Here is a 21766-nt window from a genome sequence, read left to right on the forward strand (position 1 = left end):
AACAATCGGAGCCATTCATTTTATTCGTTTATACTAAAAGATCATCCCTGCAAAAAATCGGCCAAATCGGAATTGATCTACTCAATCGATTAGTATTAGAAAATTCATGATCGTTCATAAATTCGAGCACCGTTACGTAACTTTTACATCTCCAATTGAGCTAATTTTTTGCAATGATGATCATTGAGTGAGGAATTAAAAATTGAACGGTTTGGATTAATGGAAACACAATCGCATTATATGAATATAACCTACATAAAATTGTACAAAAAAAAAGGCAATGAGACTTTGGGCGAGGAATATGCATGTTCCTTGCCCAACGTATGGATCAACAATCGTTTTGGCGCATGTTTTAGGCGACCACATATTTTCGTCTCCCAAAGTACCTTTAGGCAAGGAATATTATATTCGTCACCCAAAGTTATCTTGGGCGACGAATATGTTAGTCGCCCAAACCTAGATGGGATTAGGCGACAACGTTTCTTGTTCGTTGCCCAAAGTTGCTTTGGGCGACGAATTTTGGTTCGTCTCCCAAAGTTTCGTCGCCCAAATATATTTTTCTTGTAGTGATTCTTCCTTTGATAATGGGTGCAGCTTAGCTTAATATTTAATTAGAATTAATAGAACTGATCAGTTGTATTTAATGTTTAGCATCCTATTCTTCCTTTGTACGTTGTAAAATTTCATTATTCAATGTTGTGATTGTAAGGCTTCACTTAATATATTTTCTATTCTTTGGGGCTGCATGTATTGATTTCCTTCATAATAGAGAGCTAATAGCTAGTGCCACTTTGATATCTTTCTTTTCAATATTTTCATCCATATATTGTGTTTCTGTTTATTGATGTGTGTTATCTCACTAATCATTGCATTTGATAGGTTACTCTTTCTATAGGATTAGTAGTTTACAATTAAGTTGGAGTAAATCAGTAAGTGATCGAAGATGTGCGTATATACCTACCCAAAAACACTGGCGAATGCATATTTATCCAAAAATACTTAAAAATTAGGTGCTTGAACAATTCACTTGACATAAAACAATTTAATAGTATGTTGTATTAGTCAATGCTCTTGAAGTCTTCATTATCAAATTGACTCCGGAACCAGTATAGCACGTGTTTATATATATAATTAAATTAATGAATATATTAATTTGTAAGTCATTCTTGGATTGCATGTATCCAAAGTGAAGTAAGAGATTAAGAAATGGAACACACAGCAGCACGTACTAGGGCAATATCATTATCATAATTATACTGATCATCAAGTAAATCCACGTAGGATGAAGTACATCATTGAGCTGGCTAGCAAACCATTTTATTTAATCAATATTATATTGTAATTTGTTTTTTGTGTATACTTATTAATTAATTGTTGTCGTACCAGAACTGCTTCTGGAGATAGTCGACCAAATTCTTGTCGACTTGGAAGGCCTTGGCAAGAACATCATCAGAGATGGGAGGGTCGGAGCCGAAGACAGCATTGGCTATGGTGATGACTCCTGGGTTCTGGCTGCTCAGCCCAGCAATGGCCACAGCGTTGGTGTGTCCCACATTCTGTTGGAAGTGAACGAGACCAATTGGGAAGACAAACACATCTCCCTTGTTCAACACTTTGGTGAATAGCTTGTTTTTAGCATTTGGAAGGTTGGAGGTGACAAAGCCAACGTTGAGTGTGCCTTCCAAGACCACAAGGATTTCAGAGGCACGTGGGTGAGTGTGGGGAGGGTTGATGCCTTTTGGTGCATAGTCTATGCGAGCCAAGGATATACCGAGAGTGTTGAGTCCTGCTATTTGCTGCACATTCGCGGGTGACACTGTAGAACCAACCGGGTTTGCTGCACTTTTCGGAGTCAACCCGGAAAAGAAGAAATCGTTTGCTGATGCAAGCTTTGGGTCCTTGCAGAATTTCCCATTCACAAACACTGCTTGCACAAAAAAAATATATAGTTCATGTATAGTTGTGGGCATGCATTCATTAAGGAACAAAATATATATATACGAATGGATTGTACATATATATGTAATAATTCTTCATGTATAATAATCATATATAGTAATGCATAAGTATATATACCAGCAGATTGGGTGTCATTAATATCTACGCAGAAGTCCTGCAGAGGACTGGGGTCAGAGGCAGACACGACAAGGAAGGTTGCCAATGCCAGAATGGCAATTACAGTGACTGCAGGGAAATGAACAGCTTTCATCATACTGATCGAATTATAACTTATAAGCTTGCTTGCTAGCTTAATTGGTTGGCCTCAAACTTGTACTGTTTTGTGTAGACTACTTAATTGGTTTGAGTCTGAGATCGATGGATGAAAATCCTGCACTGGGTATATGCCAATTTATAGCTTGGAGTTAGACACTGAAAGATAGAACTGGTCTTTGATTTTTGTCGAAGCAGGTAAAGACTTGATTAATTTTTCCAAGCAGGTAAAGACTGAATTGGCATGTTGATTAAGTCTTTACATGTGAATGTGAATCGATCAACCCAAATAAAAAAAACAAAAACCAAAATTTGAGCTAGGTACATTAATTAGACTACTTAATTGCTCCCACATATATTTGATATTTAATTCCTCCTCTTCCTTCTCGAATGGATTTCTATATATGATGTCAATTTCTTAAATTAAATGTATATATGATGCCGTCTTGACATCCATTTGATGAATTTCTAAATTTTGCAATGCTGCTATTGCAATTAGCATCCTAATGGATGTTATTCTTGTAATTGGTGAGTATGTGTCAAAGTAATCTATGCCTTCCTTTTGCTTATATCCTTTCCCAACAAGTCTAGCTTTATATTTATCAATTGTTCCATCGGCCTTCATCTTCCTCTTGAAAATCCACTTATAACCCAAAGGCTTATTTCTAGGGGGAAGATCCACCAATTCTCAATTAAGTATGATTCTGCAAGATGGAATCAATTTCAGAATTAATAGCCTCATTCCAAAGCGGTGCTTCAGGTGAAGACATGCATCACTTCCTTGTAAGTACGAGGCTCATTTTCTAACAAATAAGTTAGAAAATTTGGACCAAAGGACTTAGATGTTCTTGCTCTCTCGTCTATGTCTAGGTTCAATACTGGGTTCTTGTCCACTAGACCCTTGGTCTATATTTTCTTGATGGCTTTCTTGGTTATTACCATTTACAGTATTATAAGTTCTTTTAAGAAAACTTCTTTCTCGTGCCTCTTTATAAGGAAATATATTTTCGATGAAATATGCATTCCTTAATTCAATAATCGTGTTCACATGTATATTTGAAATATCAGATTTATGTAGAAGGAAATGATATGCACCACTGTTAATTGCATAACCAATAAAGATACAGTCAATGGTTTTTGGTCCTATCTTAACCATTTTAGGTTTTGGAACTGCCACCTTAGCTAGACAACCCCACACTTTGAGATATTTGTAAGAAGGTTGGTGACCTTTCCATAATTCATATGGGGTCTTGTTTAACTTCTTATAAGGCAACTTGTTGAGAATAAGATTTGCATATAGCAGTGCTTCCCCCCCACAAGTTCTGAGGTGCTCTAGAACTTATTAGTAAAGCATTCATCATCTCTTTTAATGTACGGTTCTTTCGTTCAGCAATACTGTTCTGTTGAGGTGAACAGGGTGCAGTAGTTTGGTGAATAATTCCATGTTGAGCACAAAACTCACCAAAAGGTGATTCATATTCACTACCCCTATCACTTCTCAATACTTTGATCTTTCTGCTAAGTTGATTCTCAACTTCAGTCTTATAATGTTTGAACATCTCAATCGCCTCATCTTTGCTTCTTAGTAAATACACATGACAATATCTTGTATAGTCATCAATAAAAGTAATAAAATACTTTTTCCCACCCCTTGTTTGTATAAATTTTAAATCACAAATATCACTGTGAATTAAATCCAGAGGTTTAGTAGTTCTCTCAATAGAATGGAATGATGTTCTAGTTAGCTTTGTTTCAACACAAGTTTTACACTTAGTATTAGAATCAATGTAAAACTTAGGAATCAGATCCATGTTAGTTAATTTGTGTATTGTATCAAAATTAACATGGCCTAATCTACCATGCCAAACATTAGATGACTCAAGCGTATAAGAAGAACTAACTGTGTTATTCTTATTAACTTTTGGTACAACAATCATTACATTCAATTTGAACAGACCATCATTCAGGTACCTTTTTCCTACATACATCTCATTCTTAGTAAGTACAAACTTGTCAGACTCAAACACCGACTTGAAACCATTCTTGCTCAATTGAGATCCAGAAACCAAGTTTTTTCGGATGTCAGGAACATGAAGCACATTGTTGAGAGTAACCTCCTTGCCAGATGTCATCTTCAGAACCACTTTCCTTTGGCCTTCAACCTTTGAGGTGGAGGAGTTTCCCTTGAACAGTTGTTCTCCATCAAGCCCATGATAAGTGGAGAACATTTTCCTATCAGCACACACATGATGAGTAGCCCCAGTGTCAACCCACCATTCTTTGATATTTCCCACCAAATTAACTTCAGAGACGACCGCAGAAAGATTGATATCAGATATATCATTAGAGAGCTTATCTTCCTCGGTTATGTTTGCCTCATTTCCCTTGCATTTCTTCTTGCCTTGACTCTTGCCTTGACTCTTGCCACTCCTACAGTTCTTTGCACGGTGGCCAGTCTTATTGCAATTAAAGCACTTGCCATTGAACTCCTTGGCCTTCTTGGAATTTCCTTGACTTGTGCCTTCCCCCAAATGCTTCCTCTTTTTGCTATTCTTTGGCCCATTCTCCACTATGTGTGCGTTAGCCTCCATGGAAGATCCTAGCTTATCAGAGCGGCGATTATCTTCCTCGATCCTCAATCGCACGATCAGATCCTTAAGCCCCATCTCTTTGCGCTTGTGCTTAAGGTAGTTCTTGAAATCCTTCCAGGATGGCGGTAATTTCTCAATTACGTACATGCAGTAGCCACTTGAAATGACTCAGGAAGTACCATATCTTCTGCATCAATTTCATGCAAAATAAGTTAGAACTCTTGGACTTGACTGATCACGCTTTTGGAGTCCACCATCATGTAGTCAAGAAAACGACCCACAATGAATTTCTTCATTCCAGCATCTTCGGTCTTGTATTTCTTGTCCAAAGACTCCCACAACACCTTGGCTGTTTTCATTGGACTATACACATTGTAGAGTGCATATATCGTCCAACCCATTGAGGATATAATTCTTGCAAATAAAATCAGCATGGTGCTAGGCATCAGCAGCAACCAAAGATTCTTTGGAAGTTCCAAGAGCATGAGGCATCTTCCTTCAAGAATTTGACCAAGTTCATTATTGTTAAATAAAACAACATTTTCTGCTGCCACACATCTTGAAGTCAATTCCATTGAACTTTCCTGGTTTCTCTCCATGATGAGAAGATTGAGGCAACATAGGAGAAGCAGATGCTATAGGAATAGCTGATGATATAGGGACAGTATCGGGCATAGGCCCAGTCATGGCATTCTCATCTTCATTACTTAGGAACCCATTTTCCTTTGAAGTCAATAAACAAATTTTAAATCAACGATATATCTTATAGAGAGGCAATATATCAATATAGAGCCGATCCGAAAAAATTCAATACTGAGATGTTATACTTTCAGATAAACAATATGAAAAACAATATAAATAAGAAAAGACAAAAGGAATTCTTAAGTCAAAGCAACATTAATTATGTAAAGGACAAAAGACATGAATATGGCAAGATAAAAAAAAAAACTAATATAGATCAAAGAAAAAAAAACCAGTAGCATATGTATATCAATATTGATATATAATAGAAAACAACAAACAGTATATATATATATATATATATCAAAACGTAAACTACTAACCAAAGCAGATCTTAATTGAACAAAAATCAAAGCCACCAAAATTAACAAAGTCAAATTAAGCAGTTATTGAACGAATAGACTATGCTTGAATGAATGCAAGTTTTCTTAGTAATTTTTTCTATATTTAAAAAATTTCAAGACTACTATATTTATAGATGCAAAGTGCCTTTTGGAAAGGTTTGATTGAATTAAATGGCCAAGAGACATATTCCATTGAATGGGCAAAAGGCACATATGTTCATGGCGATGGCTGTTTTAATTCAATCAGTATTTCTTTCTGAAACTTTGTGTCTGTTCAGTTTTAATTGAACGTATACTAGTGGATTACTGGAGGATGACCCTATATAAAACAAATCAATGTTGGACCTATTACTTTATAAAGCCCAATACTTAATTCCTTTCCATTTACATTTTTCATTTAGATAGTATATATATGCAAGGAGGAAAATTTCGTTTTTTGGAGAGGGTGAAATTTTTTCACAATACCATATCATTTTCGTTTTGATTTCGGAATATTTCGCCGAAATTTCAAAAATTTCCCCGAAAACCTCAAAATTTCGGCGAAATTTTCGCTGGGTGGGATTTCTGGGTTTAGGGAGGCTGGGTTTTGGGGAGGCTGAGGCCGTGGAAGAGGGAGGAAGAAAGGAGAGATTGGGTTTTGGCAGCAGCGGCGACATGAGGGTGGGCTAGGATTGAGATGCCGAAAGAGAGAGAGAAGCACGGGGGATGGACTAATTGAGATAAATGAAAGAAAGGAGATGAAGAAAAAAAGAAGGCTAAAAGAGAAAGCCATAAAGGAGAAGAAGAAAAAAAAAAAAGGGCTGAAAGAGAAAGCCATATTCGCTAAAAAGAAGAGATGTTGGACGTATACCAGTTTTAATTGAACGTATACCAGTAAATTATTGGAGTATGACCCTATATAAAACAAATGAATGTTGGACCTATTACTTTATAAAGCCCAATACTTAATTCCTTTCCATTTACATTTTTCATTTAGATAGTATATATTTAAGCAAATAAATATTTCCATAATTAATTTAAATATTCATTACTTAAAATATCATAATTCCAATGGTCCTTTTCTAATCACCATCGCCATTCACTGTATAGTGAGAGAGTACGGTGGAGAGAAGTGGATTCCTTCAGAGAAGTGACAACCTTTTTAATTTCCTCTTCCCAAATAAAAAATGGTGAGATGGATCTTTTTTGGGTGTTGCTTGAGGGAAAGATGACAGATATTTTTACCCATGAAAGATTTGAGTGTTTTTGTTGGTGATCTTCTCTTTGGCAGAGAGGAAATGTATGTAAGTTGTATGAACTGTTCTTCTCTTTTGTTTTTGTTTAGAAGACCATGGCTGGTCTCGATTCTTTTCTTTGTTGGCAGGGAGAAGGGAGAGAGAGCACAAAAATGGGGGGTTTTTTTGGTTTGTTCTCCTTTTTCAATAAAAGGAATGGTTTTTTCCCCTGTTCTTTGTTGGCGTGTGCGTGAGATCAGGAAAGAGATTTCCTAATTAGTGTAGTTGACTAGTTCTTGTACAATTAGGACTTTGTTTCCTAGTTTATTCTTATTTCCTTGTAAAACCTGTAAAGCCCTATGTAAACATATAAATAGCTCCTTATGGAGATGAATAGAATTGAATAAGTTTTACCCAAACATATATTTCTACTTGGTATCAGAGCCACAGATCTGGTGGTTTCTTGTTTTTCCCAAACCCTCTAATTGAATTCAAACCTATATTGAGTTCATTAGTTTTTCCCACATATATATTGATTTCATACGTCCACACCATCAATTTCCGCTGCGATGACAACACCTGAGTCTTCCATTATTCTCCCCCCTGCACAATCTCTAACTCCGTCGGTTCCACAGATTGTCACCATCCAGAATGATAATTCTGCGTTGCCTACAGGAGTTATTCTCAATGAGACCAATTATGCACTCTGGTCTCAACTCATGGAAATTCGAATTGCTACCCGTGGAAAGTTGGGCTATCTTACTGGATCTATTGCTATGCCAGCCGAATCTGCTCCTACTTTTGAAGCGTGGACCACTGAAAATCTACGGGTCAAAGGTTGGTTAATTGACTCTATGTCCCCTGAGTTGATGGGCCGCTTTATTCGTCTTCGCACTGCCAGGGAGATTTGGGCTGCTGTCAAGAAAGTATTTTATGATGGATCCGACGAATCTCAAGTTTATGAATTGAACAGGAAGGCATTCACCCTCAAACAGAATGCCCAACCTGTTTCCAAATATTATAGCATGCTTCAGAGTCTTTTTCAGGAACTGGATCATCGCGACCCCCCATCTATGGTGTGCGCTGCTGACACTGATGCATACCAGAAAAAACTCGACCGTCTTCGAGTTCATATTTTTCTTTCTGGACTGGATCCCGAATTTGATCAAGTCCGTAGTGAAATCCTCCGCAAGGAACCTAAGCTGGATCTCGACCAAAGTTTTGCTTATGTTCGTCGTGATGCACAACAACGCGCCAATTTTACTGGTGCTACCGCCTCTCTTGATGCCACTGTCATGGTGGCTCAACGTTCTAAGGGACCACCTTCATCTCACGGGAGTTCCTCAACCCAAGGGGTGAAACCAGTTTTCAAGTGCACTCATTGTGGTGGTTCGAAGCATACTCGTGAACATTGTTATGAATTAGTTGGCTTTCCATCTTGGTGGGATCACTCTAAGAATAAAAGAAGTGGTCATAAGGCACTCCAAGCCTCTGCTACTCCAGAGATCCCCCCTGTAAGTGGCAACAAATCGAATGAACATGCTTCTGCATCTGCGGCTGTGGCTACATCAGGTACAACTGGTTATGCACTGAATGTTTCTTCCACCTCACCCACCAGTGATGTTTGGATTATTGATTCAGGCGCCTCTGATCATATGACATGTGATTCGAATAAAATCACATCTTTGTCTCCATCTTCACAGTCAGTAGTATCTAATGCAAACGGTAGTTCCTCTCATGTTGTTGGAGAGGGTTCTTTATCCCTTACAGATTCGTTACACCTGGATTCAGTACTTGTTGTGCCATCCTTGGATTTTAATTTGCTATCTGTTGCGCAAATTACTCATGCTCTTTCTTGTACTGTAACGTTTTGGCCAAATTGTTGTATTTTTCAGGACATCCTCACAAGGAAGATAATTGGTCATGGTACTAGGAGGGGCAAGCTGTATTATCTGGATTTGGCACCAAGTGGTGAGACCCGGATTTCTCAAGCCTTCAAGACCAGTGGAGATGCGACCGAGAAAAATCAGAATTTTATTTGGTTGTGGCATAGACGATTGGGTCATGCCTCCTTTGGATATCTTAAAAAGTTGTTTCCTTCATGGTTTAGTAAACTTTCAGATTTTAATTTTAAGTGTGATGTATGTGAACTGGCAAAAAGCCATAGAGTTTCCTTCCCTTTGAGTATGAATAAAAGTACGGTGCCATTTGCGATTGTTCATTCTGATGTTTGGGGTCCTGCCCCAATTTCTACTCCTTCTGGTGCTCGTTGGTTTGTTACATTTATTGATGATTGCACACGTATGACTTGGATTTCTCTCGTAAAAACCAAAGGGGAGGTGTGTACCACATTTCAACAATTTTACAAGATGGTAGACACTCAATTTCATGCAAAAATTAAGATCCTTCGTTCTGATAATGGGGGTGAATTTGTGAATCATGATCTTTGTCAGTTTTTAGAAGCTCATGGGATTGAACATCAGCGAACATGTCCATATACCCCTCAGCAAAATGGGGTAGCAGAGCGCAAAAATCGTCATTTGTTAGAAGTGGTTCGAGCTTCATTGTTTGATGCTCAAATGCCTCGTTTTTTTTGGGGAGAAGCAGTGTGTTCTGCTGCTTATCTTATTAATCGGGTTCCCTCCAGTGTCTTGAACTTCCAAACGCCATTACAAGCCCTTCGTCAGTTTTGTGCTCTTCATTCCACTCCCAATTTGGAGCCACGAGTCTTTGGATGTGTAACTTTTGTTCACCTTTATACACATCAGCGCAACAAGTTGGAGCCTCGAGCACTCAAGTGTGTGTTTATTGGCTATGCCCAACATCAAAAAGGGTACCGTTGCTATCATCCACCTACTCAGAAGCTCTACATCACTATGGATGTGGTTTTTCGAGAAGAAGAAATGTATTTTTCTGGGGGAGTTCAGGCACAGGCGAGTTCGGATACTATTGATGATCAATTCGACTCGGAAGGATTTGTTACTTTGGAGTCGTTATGTCATTCGCCAGTTGAGGATGCACTAATCGGCTCGTCAGGTACCACTTCAGAAACTGCGCACGAAAGTCTTAATGACCGGTCGTCGTTGGTCTCCTCACCAACAACCCCGTCACCCGGTCAGGGGGAGAAGAATGATGTATTGATGCCCGTTTCTAAAGCCTCTGTACCATTTAACCAATTATCCTCCGAGGTGTCTTCTGAAACTACAACCCAGGTAACATCCCAGACCATTGATGTTGAAGATTTATATTTAACTGATTTGTTTTCAGACGATCCATCTAATGAGGTACATCTACAACCATACCAATTACCTATTCGTAAGAATCGTGGTGTCCCGAAGATTCAATACGAAGCAGATCCCAAAGCTAAAATAAAGTACCCGATTAGCAACCATGTTTCCACTCACAGATTATCAGCACCACATGCCATGTTGATCAAACAACTAGATTCTTTGTCTACACCAAGCAGTGTAGAAGAGGCTCTGATGGATCCAAACTGGAAACAAGCGATGAATGATGAGATGCAAGCTCTTCAAAAGAATTCCACATGGGAACTTGTTCCTCTCCCAAGTGGCAAACGAACTGTGGGTTGTAGATGGATTTATACAATTAAATTAAAGGCAGATGGATCAATCGAACGGTACAAAGCTCGATTGGTGGCAAAAGGGTATACTCAGAGACATGGAGTGGATTATCAGGAGACGTTTGCGCCAGTAGCAAAAATCAATACTGTACGAATCCTGATATCACTTGCTGCGAACTTGGATTGGCCATTACATCAATTCGATGTAAAAAATGCTTTTTTACATGGTGACTTAGAAGAAGAAGTTTATATGGATCCTCCACCTGGATGTAACATGAGTTCTGAATCGAAACACTATGTGTGCAAATTAAAGAAGTCTTTGTACGGTCTGAAGCAGTCACCTAGAGCATGGTTTGGGCGATTGACAAAGTCTATGAGGGCATTCGGATATAAACAAAGTAATTTTGATCATACTTTGTTCTTGAAGCATAGGAAAAATAAAATTACAGCTCTGATAGTATATGTTGATGATATGATCGTAACAGGTAATGATCCTGACGAAAGAAAAGCACTGCAAGAGTACTTATCTAAGGAGTTTGAGATGAAAGATGTTGGTACACTTAAGTATTTTCTTGGGATAGAAGTATCTAGATCACAGCAAGGTATCTTCTTATCTCAACGAAAATATGTTATGGATTTATTAACTGAAACAGGGATGCTGGGGTGTAAACCTGTTAATACACCTATGGAGGAAAATCACAAGCTTGGTGAGTGTACTGATCATAAACCAACTAACAAGGAGCAATACCAGCGCCTAGTTGGGAGGTTAATTTATTTGGCACATACGAGACCGGACATTGCATATGCTGTGAGTGTTGTAAGCCAATTTATGCACTCCCCAAGCGAGATTCATAGAGATGCAGTGAATCGCATCTTGAGATATTTGAAATCAACTCCTGGTAAAGGGTTAATGTATTCGAAGCAAGGACATCTGGATGTAATTGGGTATACAGATGCAGATTGGGCTGGGTCCCAAACAGACAGGCGATCCACTTCAGGTTACTTTACTTTTGTAGGAGGTAACCTTGTTACTTGGCGTAGTAAGAAACAAAATGTTGTTTCAAGATCGAGTGCGGAGGCAGAATATAGAGGTATGGCACATGGTGTTTGTGAGTTGTTATGGATTAAGCATGTTCTAACAGAGTTAGGTTTTGAGCCTAAAAAACCCATGAAATTATATTGCGATAATATTGCGGCCATTAATATTGCTCATAATCCAGTTCAACATGATCGAACTAAACATGTTGAAGTGGATAGGCATTTCATCAAAGAGAAATTAGAAAACAAGACACTTCAGTGTCCGTTTGTAAAGTCAGAAGATCAGTTGGCAGATATCTTGACGAAAGCAGTTTCAAGCCGAGTATTTCAGCACACACTAAGCAAGTTGGACCTTGGTGATATTTATGCTCCAGCTTGAGGGGGAGTGTTGGCGTGTGCGTGAGATCAGGAAAGAGATTTCCTAATTAGTGTAGTTGACTAGTTCTTGTACAATTAGGACTTTGTTTCCTAGTTTATTCTTATTTCCTTGTAAAACCTGTAAAGCCCTATGTAAACATATAAATAGCTCCTTATGGAGATGAATAGAATTGAATAAGTTTTACCCAAACATATATTTCTACTTTCTTCACCGTACAGTAATAGTGGGAAGAAGAACATGGGTGATGTATTTTCTGAATTTGAGTCTCTGTCAGTGAGTGAAGAGAGAGAGATGAGTTGTTTTGCAAAGAGATCGAATAGGTGAGGGCAATGAAGAACAATGAATGTTCTTGAATCTTGGTCTTTACTCTTTAGGCAGAGGAGACGTTCTTCGTTCATGTGTTTTCCACAGTGAACAAAGGTAGAATTGGTGGAGAAACGACATGGATTTTTGCCGAATTCCCACAGATCGTGCCAATGTGTTTAGGTGGTTCACCCAAACTTGGGCTACATCCACAGTCCGCATATGTATTTGGAGAGATTACAATTGTATGGGAGAGCTACAAATTTGGCTTGAGAAAAGCCACTAGAATGCTGTAATGTGTAAATGAAAATCAGCCCCCCTAACTTTTAGGGGTAAAGGTGTTTATATAAGGTAGTAGATGGGCCTTTGGGCCAATGGGCCTTGTAAAGGCATCTGATGGGCCATTGGGCCAAGGAGCAATTGGGCCGATGGGCTTCTTTTCTTGGGCCTCCATCTTCAAACTCTTTAACACAGGGTCAAATAGTGGCCCGAGACATCATTCGGTGGTCGAATCAGGGGCCAGTTTTCTATGCTAACCGATTCCTCCTCCATTGACAAGTCAACGCGTCAAATGGGATGCTTGGCTAGGATACGTGGCAATGTCATTGGTTGAATCAAACGGGTGAATTTATTCACAAACTCATACTTACCCAAAAATTAGGTGCTTGGATAATTCACTTGACATAAAACAATTTAATAGTACGATGTATTAAAGCAATGTTCTTGAAATCTTCATTATCAAATTGACTCCGGAACCAGCATAGGCACGTGTTCCTATATATATCTAATTAAATTAATGGATATATTTGTACGTAATTCTTAATTGAATTGCATGTATCCAAAGTGAAGTAAGAGATTGAGAAATGGAACACACAGCAGCACGTACTAGGGCAATATCATTATCATAATTATACTGATCATCAAGTAAATCCACGTAGGATGAAGTACATCATTGAGCTAGCTAGCAAACCCTTTAATTTATTTAATCAATATTATATTGTAATTTGTGTAGTGAAAATTAAGCATGATAGAATTGGCCATATATAACATCCGAATAGCAGGGAGATGGGCCTTTTTTGTGTATACTTATTAATTGTTGTCGTACCAGAACTGCTTCTGGAGATTGTCGACCAAATTCTTGTCGACTTGGAAGGCCTTTGCAAGAACATCATCAGAGATGGGAGGGTCGGAGCCGAAGACAGCATTGGCTATGGTGATGACTCCTGGGTTCTGGCTGCTCAGCCCAGCAATGGCCACAGCCTTGGTGTGTCCCACATTCTGTTGGAAGTGAATGAGACCAACTGGGAAGACAAACACATCTCCCTTGTTCAAAACTTTGGTGAATAGCTTGTTTTTAGCGTTTGGAAGGTTGGAGGTGACGAATCCAACGTAGAGTGTGCCTTCCAAGACCACAAGGATTTCAGAGGCACGTGGGTGAGTGTGGGGAGGGTTGATGCCGTTTGGTGCAAAGTCTATGCGAGCCAAGGATATACCGAGAGTGTTGAGTCCTGCTATTTGCTCCACATTCGCAGGTGTCACTTTAGAACCAACCGCGTTTGCTGTGCTTTGGGGAGTCAACCCGGAAAAGAAGAAATCGTTTGCTGATGCAAGCTTTGGGTCCTTGCAGAATTTCCCATTCACAAACACTGCTTGCACAAAAAAAATATATAGTTCATGTATAGTTGTGGGCATGCATTCATTAAGGAACAAAATATATATATACGAATGGATTGTACATATATATGTAATAATTCTTCATGTATAATAATCATATATAGTAATGCATAAGTATATATACCAGCAGATTGGGTGTCATTAATATCTACGCAGAAGTCCTGCAGAGGACTGGGGTCAGAGGCAGACACGACAAGGAAGGTTGCCAATGCCAGAATGGCAATTACAGTGACTGCAGGGAAATGAACAGCTTTCATCATACTGATCGAATTATAACTTATAAACTTGCTTGCTAGCTTAATTGGTTGGCCTCAAACTTGTACTGTTTTGTGTAGACTACTTAATTGGTTTGAGTCTGAGATCGATGGATGAAAATCCTGCATTGGGTATATGCCTATTTATAGCAGCTTGGAGCTAGACGCTGAACGAACTGGTCTTTGGAGCTAGACACTGAAAGAACTGGTCTTTGATTTTTGTCGAAGCAGGTAACGACTTGGCTAATTTTTCCTAGCAGGTAAGGACTGAATTGGTACGTTGATTAAGTCTTTACATGTGAATGTGAATCGATCATCCCAAACAAAAAAAAACAAAAATCAAAATTTGAGCTAGGTACATTAATTAGACTACTTGCTCCAACATATATTTGATATTAAATTCCTCCTCTTCCTTCTCGAATGGATTTCTATATATGATGTCAATTTCTTAAATTAAATGTCCACAATCTTTTCTGTAGATAGATTAGAGATCACAGAAAATGCACTAATTAATTGTTAGCACTAACCGGATTGTGCATTTTAATTCCTTTTGGTTTTGGGAAATTTCATTAAATAATCCACTTTAATATATTATAGCTTCAATTTAGACATTTTGCCATATATATATATATATATGTTCATAGTTGTTCATAATTAATTTATTGATTCTCATTATAACCTGAAATTAGATGCTGAAGAATTATTTGAAACTACGAAGTTTCATATACCTACATGTGAATTGCAAATCTAATTATGCTTCGTATTGATATTACTTGACGTTATTGTTGAAGCGTAAAAAAAATGGGAAAAGGAAGATTTCAAAATTCAAAAATAGGGATAAAGCTATCTCACCTGTTTATCTTCTGTAGATATCAGAGACCTGAAAGAAAAAAAAAAAAAAAAAAAAGAGATAAATGTGTGTAAAAATATATATATATATATAAAGCAGATAAATGTATTGATAAGTAATCTTTCAAAATTCAAAATAAAGATTATTATCAGCATTTCAAATTTAGGTGGGTGGTTTTTATCTCTTAAGCTTCTCGTGTTGCCTATAAAAAGAGGTGGAGAGCTAGAGAGAGGTCATTCAGAAAATAACAAAAAAAAGCACCGAAAGGCTGAAGGAGAAGAGAGTACAGAAAAGAGAGAATTTTTGGCAATCCAAAGAGGAATTACGACAAGACCGTTGCTGTTCAATCTCAAGGTAGTGGCTCATGACAGTGTTCTTTCTTTTAAGATGGGGGTTCTAGTCTAAACCCCCCATAAAAATGATCTCATCTCAAGATGGGGGTTCTGGCCTGAACCCCCCATAAATTCCTTTCATCTCAAGATGGGGGTTCTGGCTTGATACCCCCCCATAAATCCTTCCCATCTTAATTAAAATGGGGGTTCTGATCTGAACCCCCCATGAATTCCTTTCATTTCAAGATGGGGGTTCTGGCCTGAACCCCCCATAATTGATCTCGCCTCAAGATGAGAATTATGTTCAAAAAAAGTCTTTTTTTCTCTTTAGAGGGTTCTGACACTGAACCCTCATAAATTAATCTCACTTTCAACAAAAGATCAAAGTGAGAACCAAAACTTACGTGCAAACAAAAAAATAAGGAAAAGAGAGTTAGCAAGGTTATACGCCCGCAAAATACATAAGAAAAGAAAATGGGCTTGCTTGCTATACCTGTAGATTGTTTGGTTGAAGGTATGTGAGGAAAGGCTGTCTGCGAAAAAATAGCGGTCAGCTTTGAAAGAATACAAATAAATAAATAAATAAAAAGTTGCAACTTGGAGATAAAGGAGCGGACCCACTACAACAAATATGGCCAAAGGCCTCTATTTTTTGCACCCATAAATTTGGGGGTGCCTATTGACAAATGAGGTGGTCACTAATACTTATTCTTAGTGATTACTATGTTTATGGTGGAGATGATAGTTGCTTTAGGACCCACTAATTTGTACAATAGTTGATTTTTTGGTAGCTCTATAAACACAGTAACCAAATTGGGAGATTAGTGGGATAATTTTTTTTTTTTCCCACCCCTAATCCAAACTAAATTTGTAATGGTGGCTGTGCACAAGGCCTCTTTTCTTTGAAACTAAAGTTGGGAAAGTGGCAATTGACATTTTGGGTTTAGGGATGAATTTATAAAATATTTCATTAAACTAATATATTTCATTAAAATTATTTTTCTATGAATTTATAAAATTGTTTCTTGAAAAAGAAATGCTTTTATAAATTGGTTTAAGGTTTTATTTTGACAAAATTAAATGTTTACATTATACACGAGTTTTTGGTCTAGTTGGATAGGGCTCGGGACTACGAGCGCGTAGACACGAAGAAGACGTAAATTGGTTTAAGGTTTTATTTTGACAAAATTAAATGTTTACATTATACACGAGTTTTTGGTCTAGTTGGATAGGGCTCGAGACTATGAGCGCGTAGACACGAAGAAGACGTAAATTGGTTTAAGGTTTTATTTTGACAAAATTAAATGTTTACATTATACAAGAGTTTTTGGTCTAGTTGGATAGGGCTCGGGACTACGAGCGCGTAGACACGAAGAAGATGTAAAACGGAGTTACGACCATCAAGATTCGAATTGGTGTACCGGTTAACAAATTATGGTGATTTTTGTTTGAGGGCTAAATGTGTAATTTCGCTACATAGGGTTAAATAAAAACCTAACTCCAGAATTTATTCTTCATTTCCTCCCACATCCCTAAACCAGCCACACCCTCCCTTCTCTTTCATCTCTCTGTCTTCGATCGAACATGGATAATCCAGTGAGGATTCCAGCGCGACTACCTCCAAACTCTTCGTCTCCTCCTCCTCTCTCTCCCTTTGATCTTTTTCTTCCCAAAAACTCAGCCATGAAGCTAGATCGAAAACCAAACAAAACTTCCATCTTTTCCGGCGATTTCACTATTCCGGCGGCAAGGCAGCAAGGCACACGACCTCTATTTTCATCCTCTCTTTGCTTTGAGTTGATTGGTGTCGTTAAATCATTTCGGCAACCAACATAGATGGCGATTCAAAGCCCAAACACCCGCGACCTTCCTCTGCCGATCTCTGGCGACTCCGACGATGTATGACGGGATGTTGACGGAGTTGTTACGCTTGGCTGAGGTACTAACTAATTGGTGTCTTATATATATAGATATATCTATATATATATCTTAATTATATATATGAGAAATTACTAATTTTAGGTTTTATTTTTGGGTTTGTTTTTGTTTCTTTTGACATAAAGAAATAAAAACAAGTGAGCTGTAAAAATGTGTTGATTGCTGGGGGTCTTGGAGGTCCGGACCTCAAAGGTGGAGGTCCAGTCCTCAGCTTCATGGTGGCTTCCTGGAGGTCTAGTCCTCAAGGTGGAGGTCCTGTCCTCGATCTGCTTCATGGCTGTGCTGAATTGTACACATGTCTGTATTTTCAGTGATTATGGTTATTAGTTATGCTAGTTAGTATATAGCCTATAGTTGTGTGTCATGTGGCTTGTTTTGTTAAGAGATTAGTTAGTTGGTTTCAATATTCTATTAGCAGTCAATATATAGCTGTGATTCTTGATTCGTGTATTCATTAACTCCTTCAAGCAATATAGTTCAATGGTTTTCTTATTGATATACTGCATTGTTTGACATAGTTTTGTCCCGAATATGTACTTGATCTTTCCTGAATCATCAACTGTTTGCAGTGATAACCAAAATGTCCATCTAATAACTGCATAATTGGTCATCTTTGACCAAACAAAATTCCTTTTTAACTTATGTTCTTTTCCCTTGTGAGTTTATACTTTGTGGTTTTGCTTGGTTCATATTTGTTCTGATATTTTTTTGCCATTTTCCAACCTTCTGCAGGTTCATGTGGAACTATAAATACCATGGTCTGTGGTATGGATCAGTATGTTCTTTCACTCTTTCTTTAGTTAACTTCAAATTTAAGTGCATACATAAAAATGAAATTTCCTGATTTAACCAAAGTGATATGCTCTAGTGATGATTTTCAGTGACCTTAATGAAGAAAAATGCAGTGTATAACATACTACTCAAAAGTCTAATTTATGTGTCTGTAGTATAGGTCAACAACTCTTTTTATTTATATGAACAAGTGTAACAATGATAGTGCATCGTGGGATCTGTCTTGTTTTTTTTTTATTTTTATTTTTATTATCTTTAGGTTATGGAAGTGAGAGAAGCATGAAAGTATTGTGAGCATATATAATTTTCATGTGTGGTTGAGTTATATCTTTGCTATTTACAGGATGTTGCTGTCAAGGTATTCGATCTCCAAGTAAAAATATGAGAAAGTTCTGATATTTTCCTTCAGACAAAAGGTGTGCTTCTTAGCTGCTCATTATTTGGGTTTGGGAAGCATACTTATAGTTTCTTATTTTAATCTATACTAACTTAAACTTTCTTTTAATTTATGCTTTGTGTGTGTGTTTTCAATCTATATGTATTGCCTTCAAGTTCACAGGTGAACAGGGGAATGAGTCACAAATGCGGTTCAAACATGCATATGGGAAAGGTATATGTCTGAACCTCATATGTGACTTGAATACTAGCATGAGCTCCCCTTAACTAGTCTTTCTTTTTCTTTTTCTTTTTCAACATGATTAAGTAATAGTTTCTCTATTGCCTCTCAGTAGGCATGAGGCATTTTTTCAATGCTATCAAAGTTCATTATATTTTTCATTTCGCAAGCTTATTTGAGTTTGTTGTAGTGAAAGGTATGTTTTCACTTCTATTAATTATAACTTCGATTATGGCATGTTTATAACTCCAAAATATGATTTTGCTTATGTTCAACTTTGACCAAACAAAATTCATTTTGAACTTATGTTCCTTTTCCTTGTGAGTTTATATTTTGTGGTTTTGCTTGGTTGCGATGTAGGACAACAAGATCAAGAAGAAAACTTGAGGACCAAACCTCATGGGAGAGGACCGGACCTCCAGAAGCTAAGAAGAAGATTGAGGACCGGACCTCATGAGAGAAGACCGAACCTCCAGTAGCTTGAAAGTGCGAAACCTCCTTCTTCATTTGCACTTTTCTTCTCTCTTCCTTTTCATCCTTCACTTTTTTAATCAACAACCCCATCCTCTTCATTTCTTTTTTGTTCTTTATCCCACAAACCCCACATCTTTAGTATTGTCCCTTGTTTATTTGAATTGTTGTCTTGCATGGAATAAGTTTTAATGTAAGATTCAATCCCACTGTAGGATATGTTTGTGGGAAAATGTATTTTGAATTCTAATTAATTAGTCACCAAAATTCATGGAGACATTGTTTAATGATATCAATTCTAACACCAATACATCAACCTTACATCTAATAGTGAAGGGAAAAAACCAACTAACTGCAGCATTAGTGAGCAGCTGCCTTGTCAGACTGTCATGACAGTTTTTGTCAAATTCTTCCACCATTCTTACATGTGGGTGGGCTTAGCTCCCTTGCCACCCCAACACCAACCTCCAACATGCTCTATGGTGACTGCATGGTGGCAATGGGCAATACAAACTAACAACAGTGGCAGTTGCATCTATTCCTACCAAAAAAAATTGGTTGCCTTTGCTAGATTTTGTTGTAGTGACCTCTTTTAATTTTCTGACACCAAGGCTTTTGAGTTTATCAACACCTGCAAGAGAATTAAATTGGTGCTAGCTTCAGTGGGCTAGAAAGAGCTTTAAGTAAGAGAATTGATCAAGTTACAAGTTTAATTTTTGGTTCACGTTGGTGACTTGTGGCATAAAGTGAAAGAATAGAAATTGAAGGAAATATCAAAGTTTGACCACCTCTTGGACTTTTGGCAAGTGTTAAAAGCCTAGCTTGTTCTTTTGTTTCAATGATTTGCTGCAAACAAAAAGGAGAAATATCTTGGAATGAGACAAAATATACATAAAAAAAAAATGTCTCACTTTCCTCTGCAGCAAAGCAAAAAAAAAAAAAAATGTAATATAGGCATGGTGATCTAAACCTCTTTCACTTGAAATTCCAAAGGAAAAAAAAGATAGCTGATTTTGGTCCTTTTCCTGCAAGAAAAATAACATGAGTTAGTCTTGTGTTTTGTCAAAGGAATGAAAAATAAAAAGGACTGCAGCTAACAAGATAAGATAAAAATGACTCACCTTCTCTTGTGCCTTGATGACGAAATGACCTTGCAGCAAGATAAAGAAAGGATGTGGGAGGTTGCTTTTGTGACACCTGGTTCAAGAAAGACAAATAAAGAATGGTTCAGTGCAGTTTGCAAAGAAAGCCATGTTATCTTGATGATTCATAAATAAAGAAGAAAGAGAGAAAGAAAATAATGAATATGCATAAAAGTTGAGAATTTGGTTGCTACCTGATGTTGACGGATGTAAAAGGAACCAGTCTTCACTCAAAAAGTGCTATCTTTTCCTGAGGAGAGGAGGGGAGTTTGTGGTGAGACCCGGGTGTAAAAGAGAGGCGCAACTCTCTGCCATTTATAAAGATTTCTATAAAGTCCAAATCCTAATTAAAGTGGGCTTTTAGAGTTGACATGGAACTCAAAACTGAAAAGCTTAGGAATTAGAGGATTTCGTACCAAATTTGTTTCAGTACAATTGGGACTTCTCTTCCCAATATAGGTGGGATAAGGATTATTGGTTTACTCTATATGTGGCGACAAGTTGATGGGCTTATTTCATAATTGATGGGTTTATTAAGTCAAATGGAGGGTCCATTAATTGGAGTGGGTTTGTTAATGAGCTACTTAGATTTCCAAAGTTGCGGCAAACAACAAATGGTCAGGTAGCAAGCAAAAAAAAAGAGGATGATAAATGAGGATCAATTTCTCCACGGGGTGTCTACTTGCAAATCAAAAGAAATGAAAATTTTGGCCCACAATGCAAACTGGGTCCAATAAAATTAAATGGACAAAATTGATGGGTGTAAATTGAATATAACCATCTAGACAAAATAAATTTCTAGTGAAAAGTTGGTTGGTACAAAACCAATTCTCTCAATTGGTACAAAACTAAAACCAAATTGTTGGTTGGTACAAAACTAATTCTCTCAATCGGTACAAAACCGAAACCAAATCCAAATCCCAAATTTAAACTCTCAAATTGATACAAAACCACCTTTCTCAAATGGTACAAAACCAAATCTCTCAAATCCAAATCCTAAATTCAACTCGAAAATGGCACAAAGCCAATCAAGTCAAATCTACGAACTACATTTGGTTTGATCCCGTCAGGGGTATGTAGGCAACCTATTAAAATTCAGGTGCAACCGTAACCAAATCAAATTCGTTCAAATTTCCCAGACATTAATTCCATACATAAAAGCTAAATTAATTTCTCAAATAAAATCCAAGGGCTTTAAACCCTACCCAAATTACTCAAATCATTTAAATGGGTCATTCACCCATTTAAATCCCAAAACCTTGGAACTACGTGTGGTTTGATCCTGCAATGGGTATG

The 21766-nt window shown here is 37.5% G+C and overlaps 2 protein-coding genes across 2 annotated transcripts; both read right to left on the reverse strand.

Moving 5' to 3' along the window:
* Positions 1–1238: 1238 nt before the first annotated feature.
* Positions 1239–2304, reverse strand: LOC147292477 (germin-like protein subfamily 1 member 14). The gene is made up of 2 exons (XM_086234501.1): positions 2077–2304; positions 1239–1924 (listed from the first exon to the last, which is right to left on the reverse strand). Exons 1-2 carry the CDS (start codon positions 2210–2212, stop codon positions 1368–1370), a joined length of 693 nt encoding a protein of 230 aa, XP_086090627.1. The 5' UTR covers positions 2213–2304; the 3' UTR covers positions 1239–1367.
* A 10992-nt stretch (positions 2305–13296) lies between these two features.
* LOC147292478 (germin-like protein subfamily 1 member 14) lies at positions 13297–14346 on the reverse strand. The gene is made up of 2 exons (XM_086234536.1): positions 14200–14346; positions 13297–14047 (listed from the first exon to the last, which is right to left on the reverse strand). The coding sequence occupies exons 1-2, from the start codon at positions 14333–14335 to the stop codon at positions 13491–13493; spliced, it is 693 nt and encodes a 230-aa protein (XP_086090662.1). The 5' UTR covers positions 14336–14346; the 3' UTR covers positions 13297–13490.
* Positions 14347–21766: the final 7420 nt, after the last annotated feature.

The sequence above is a fragment of the Dryas octopetala genome, chromosome 2, assembly GCF_963921425.1.
Source record: "Dryas octopetala chromosome 2, drDryOcto1.1, whole genome shotgun sequence".
Classification (NCBI taxonomy): domain Eukaryota; kingdom Viridiplantae; phylum Streptophyta; class Magnoliopsida; order Rosales; family Rosaceae; genus Dryas; species Dryas octopetala.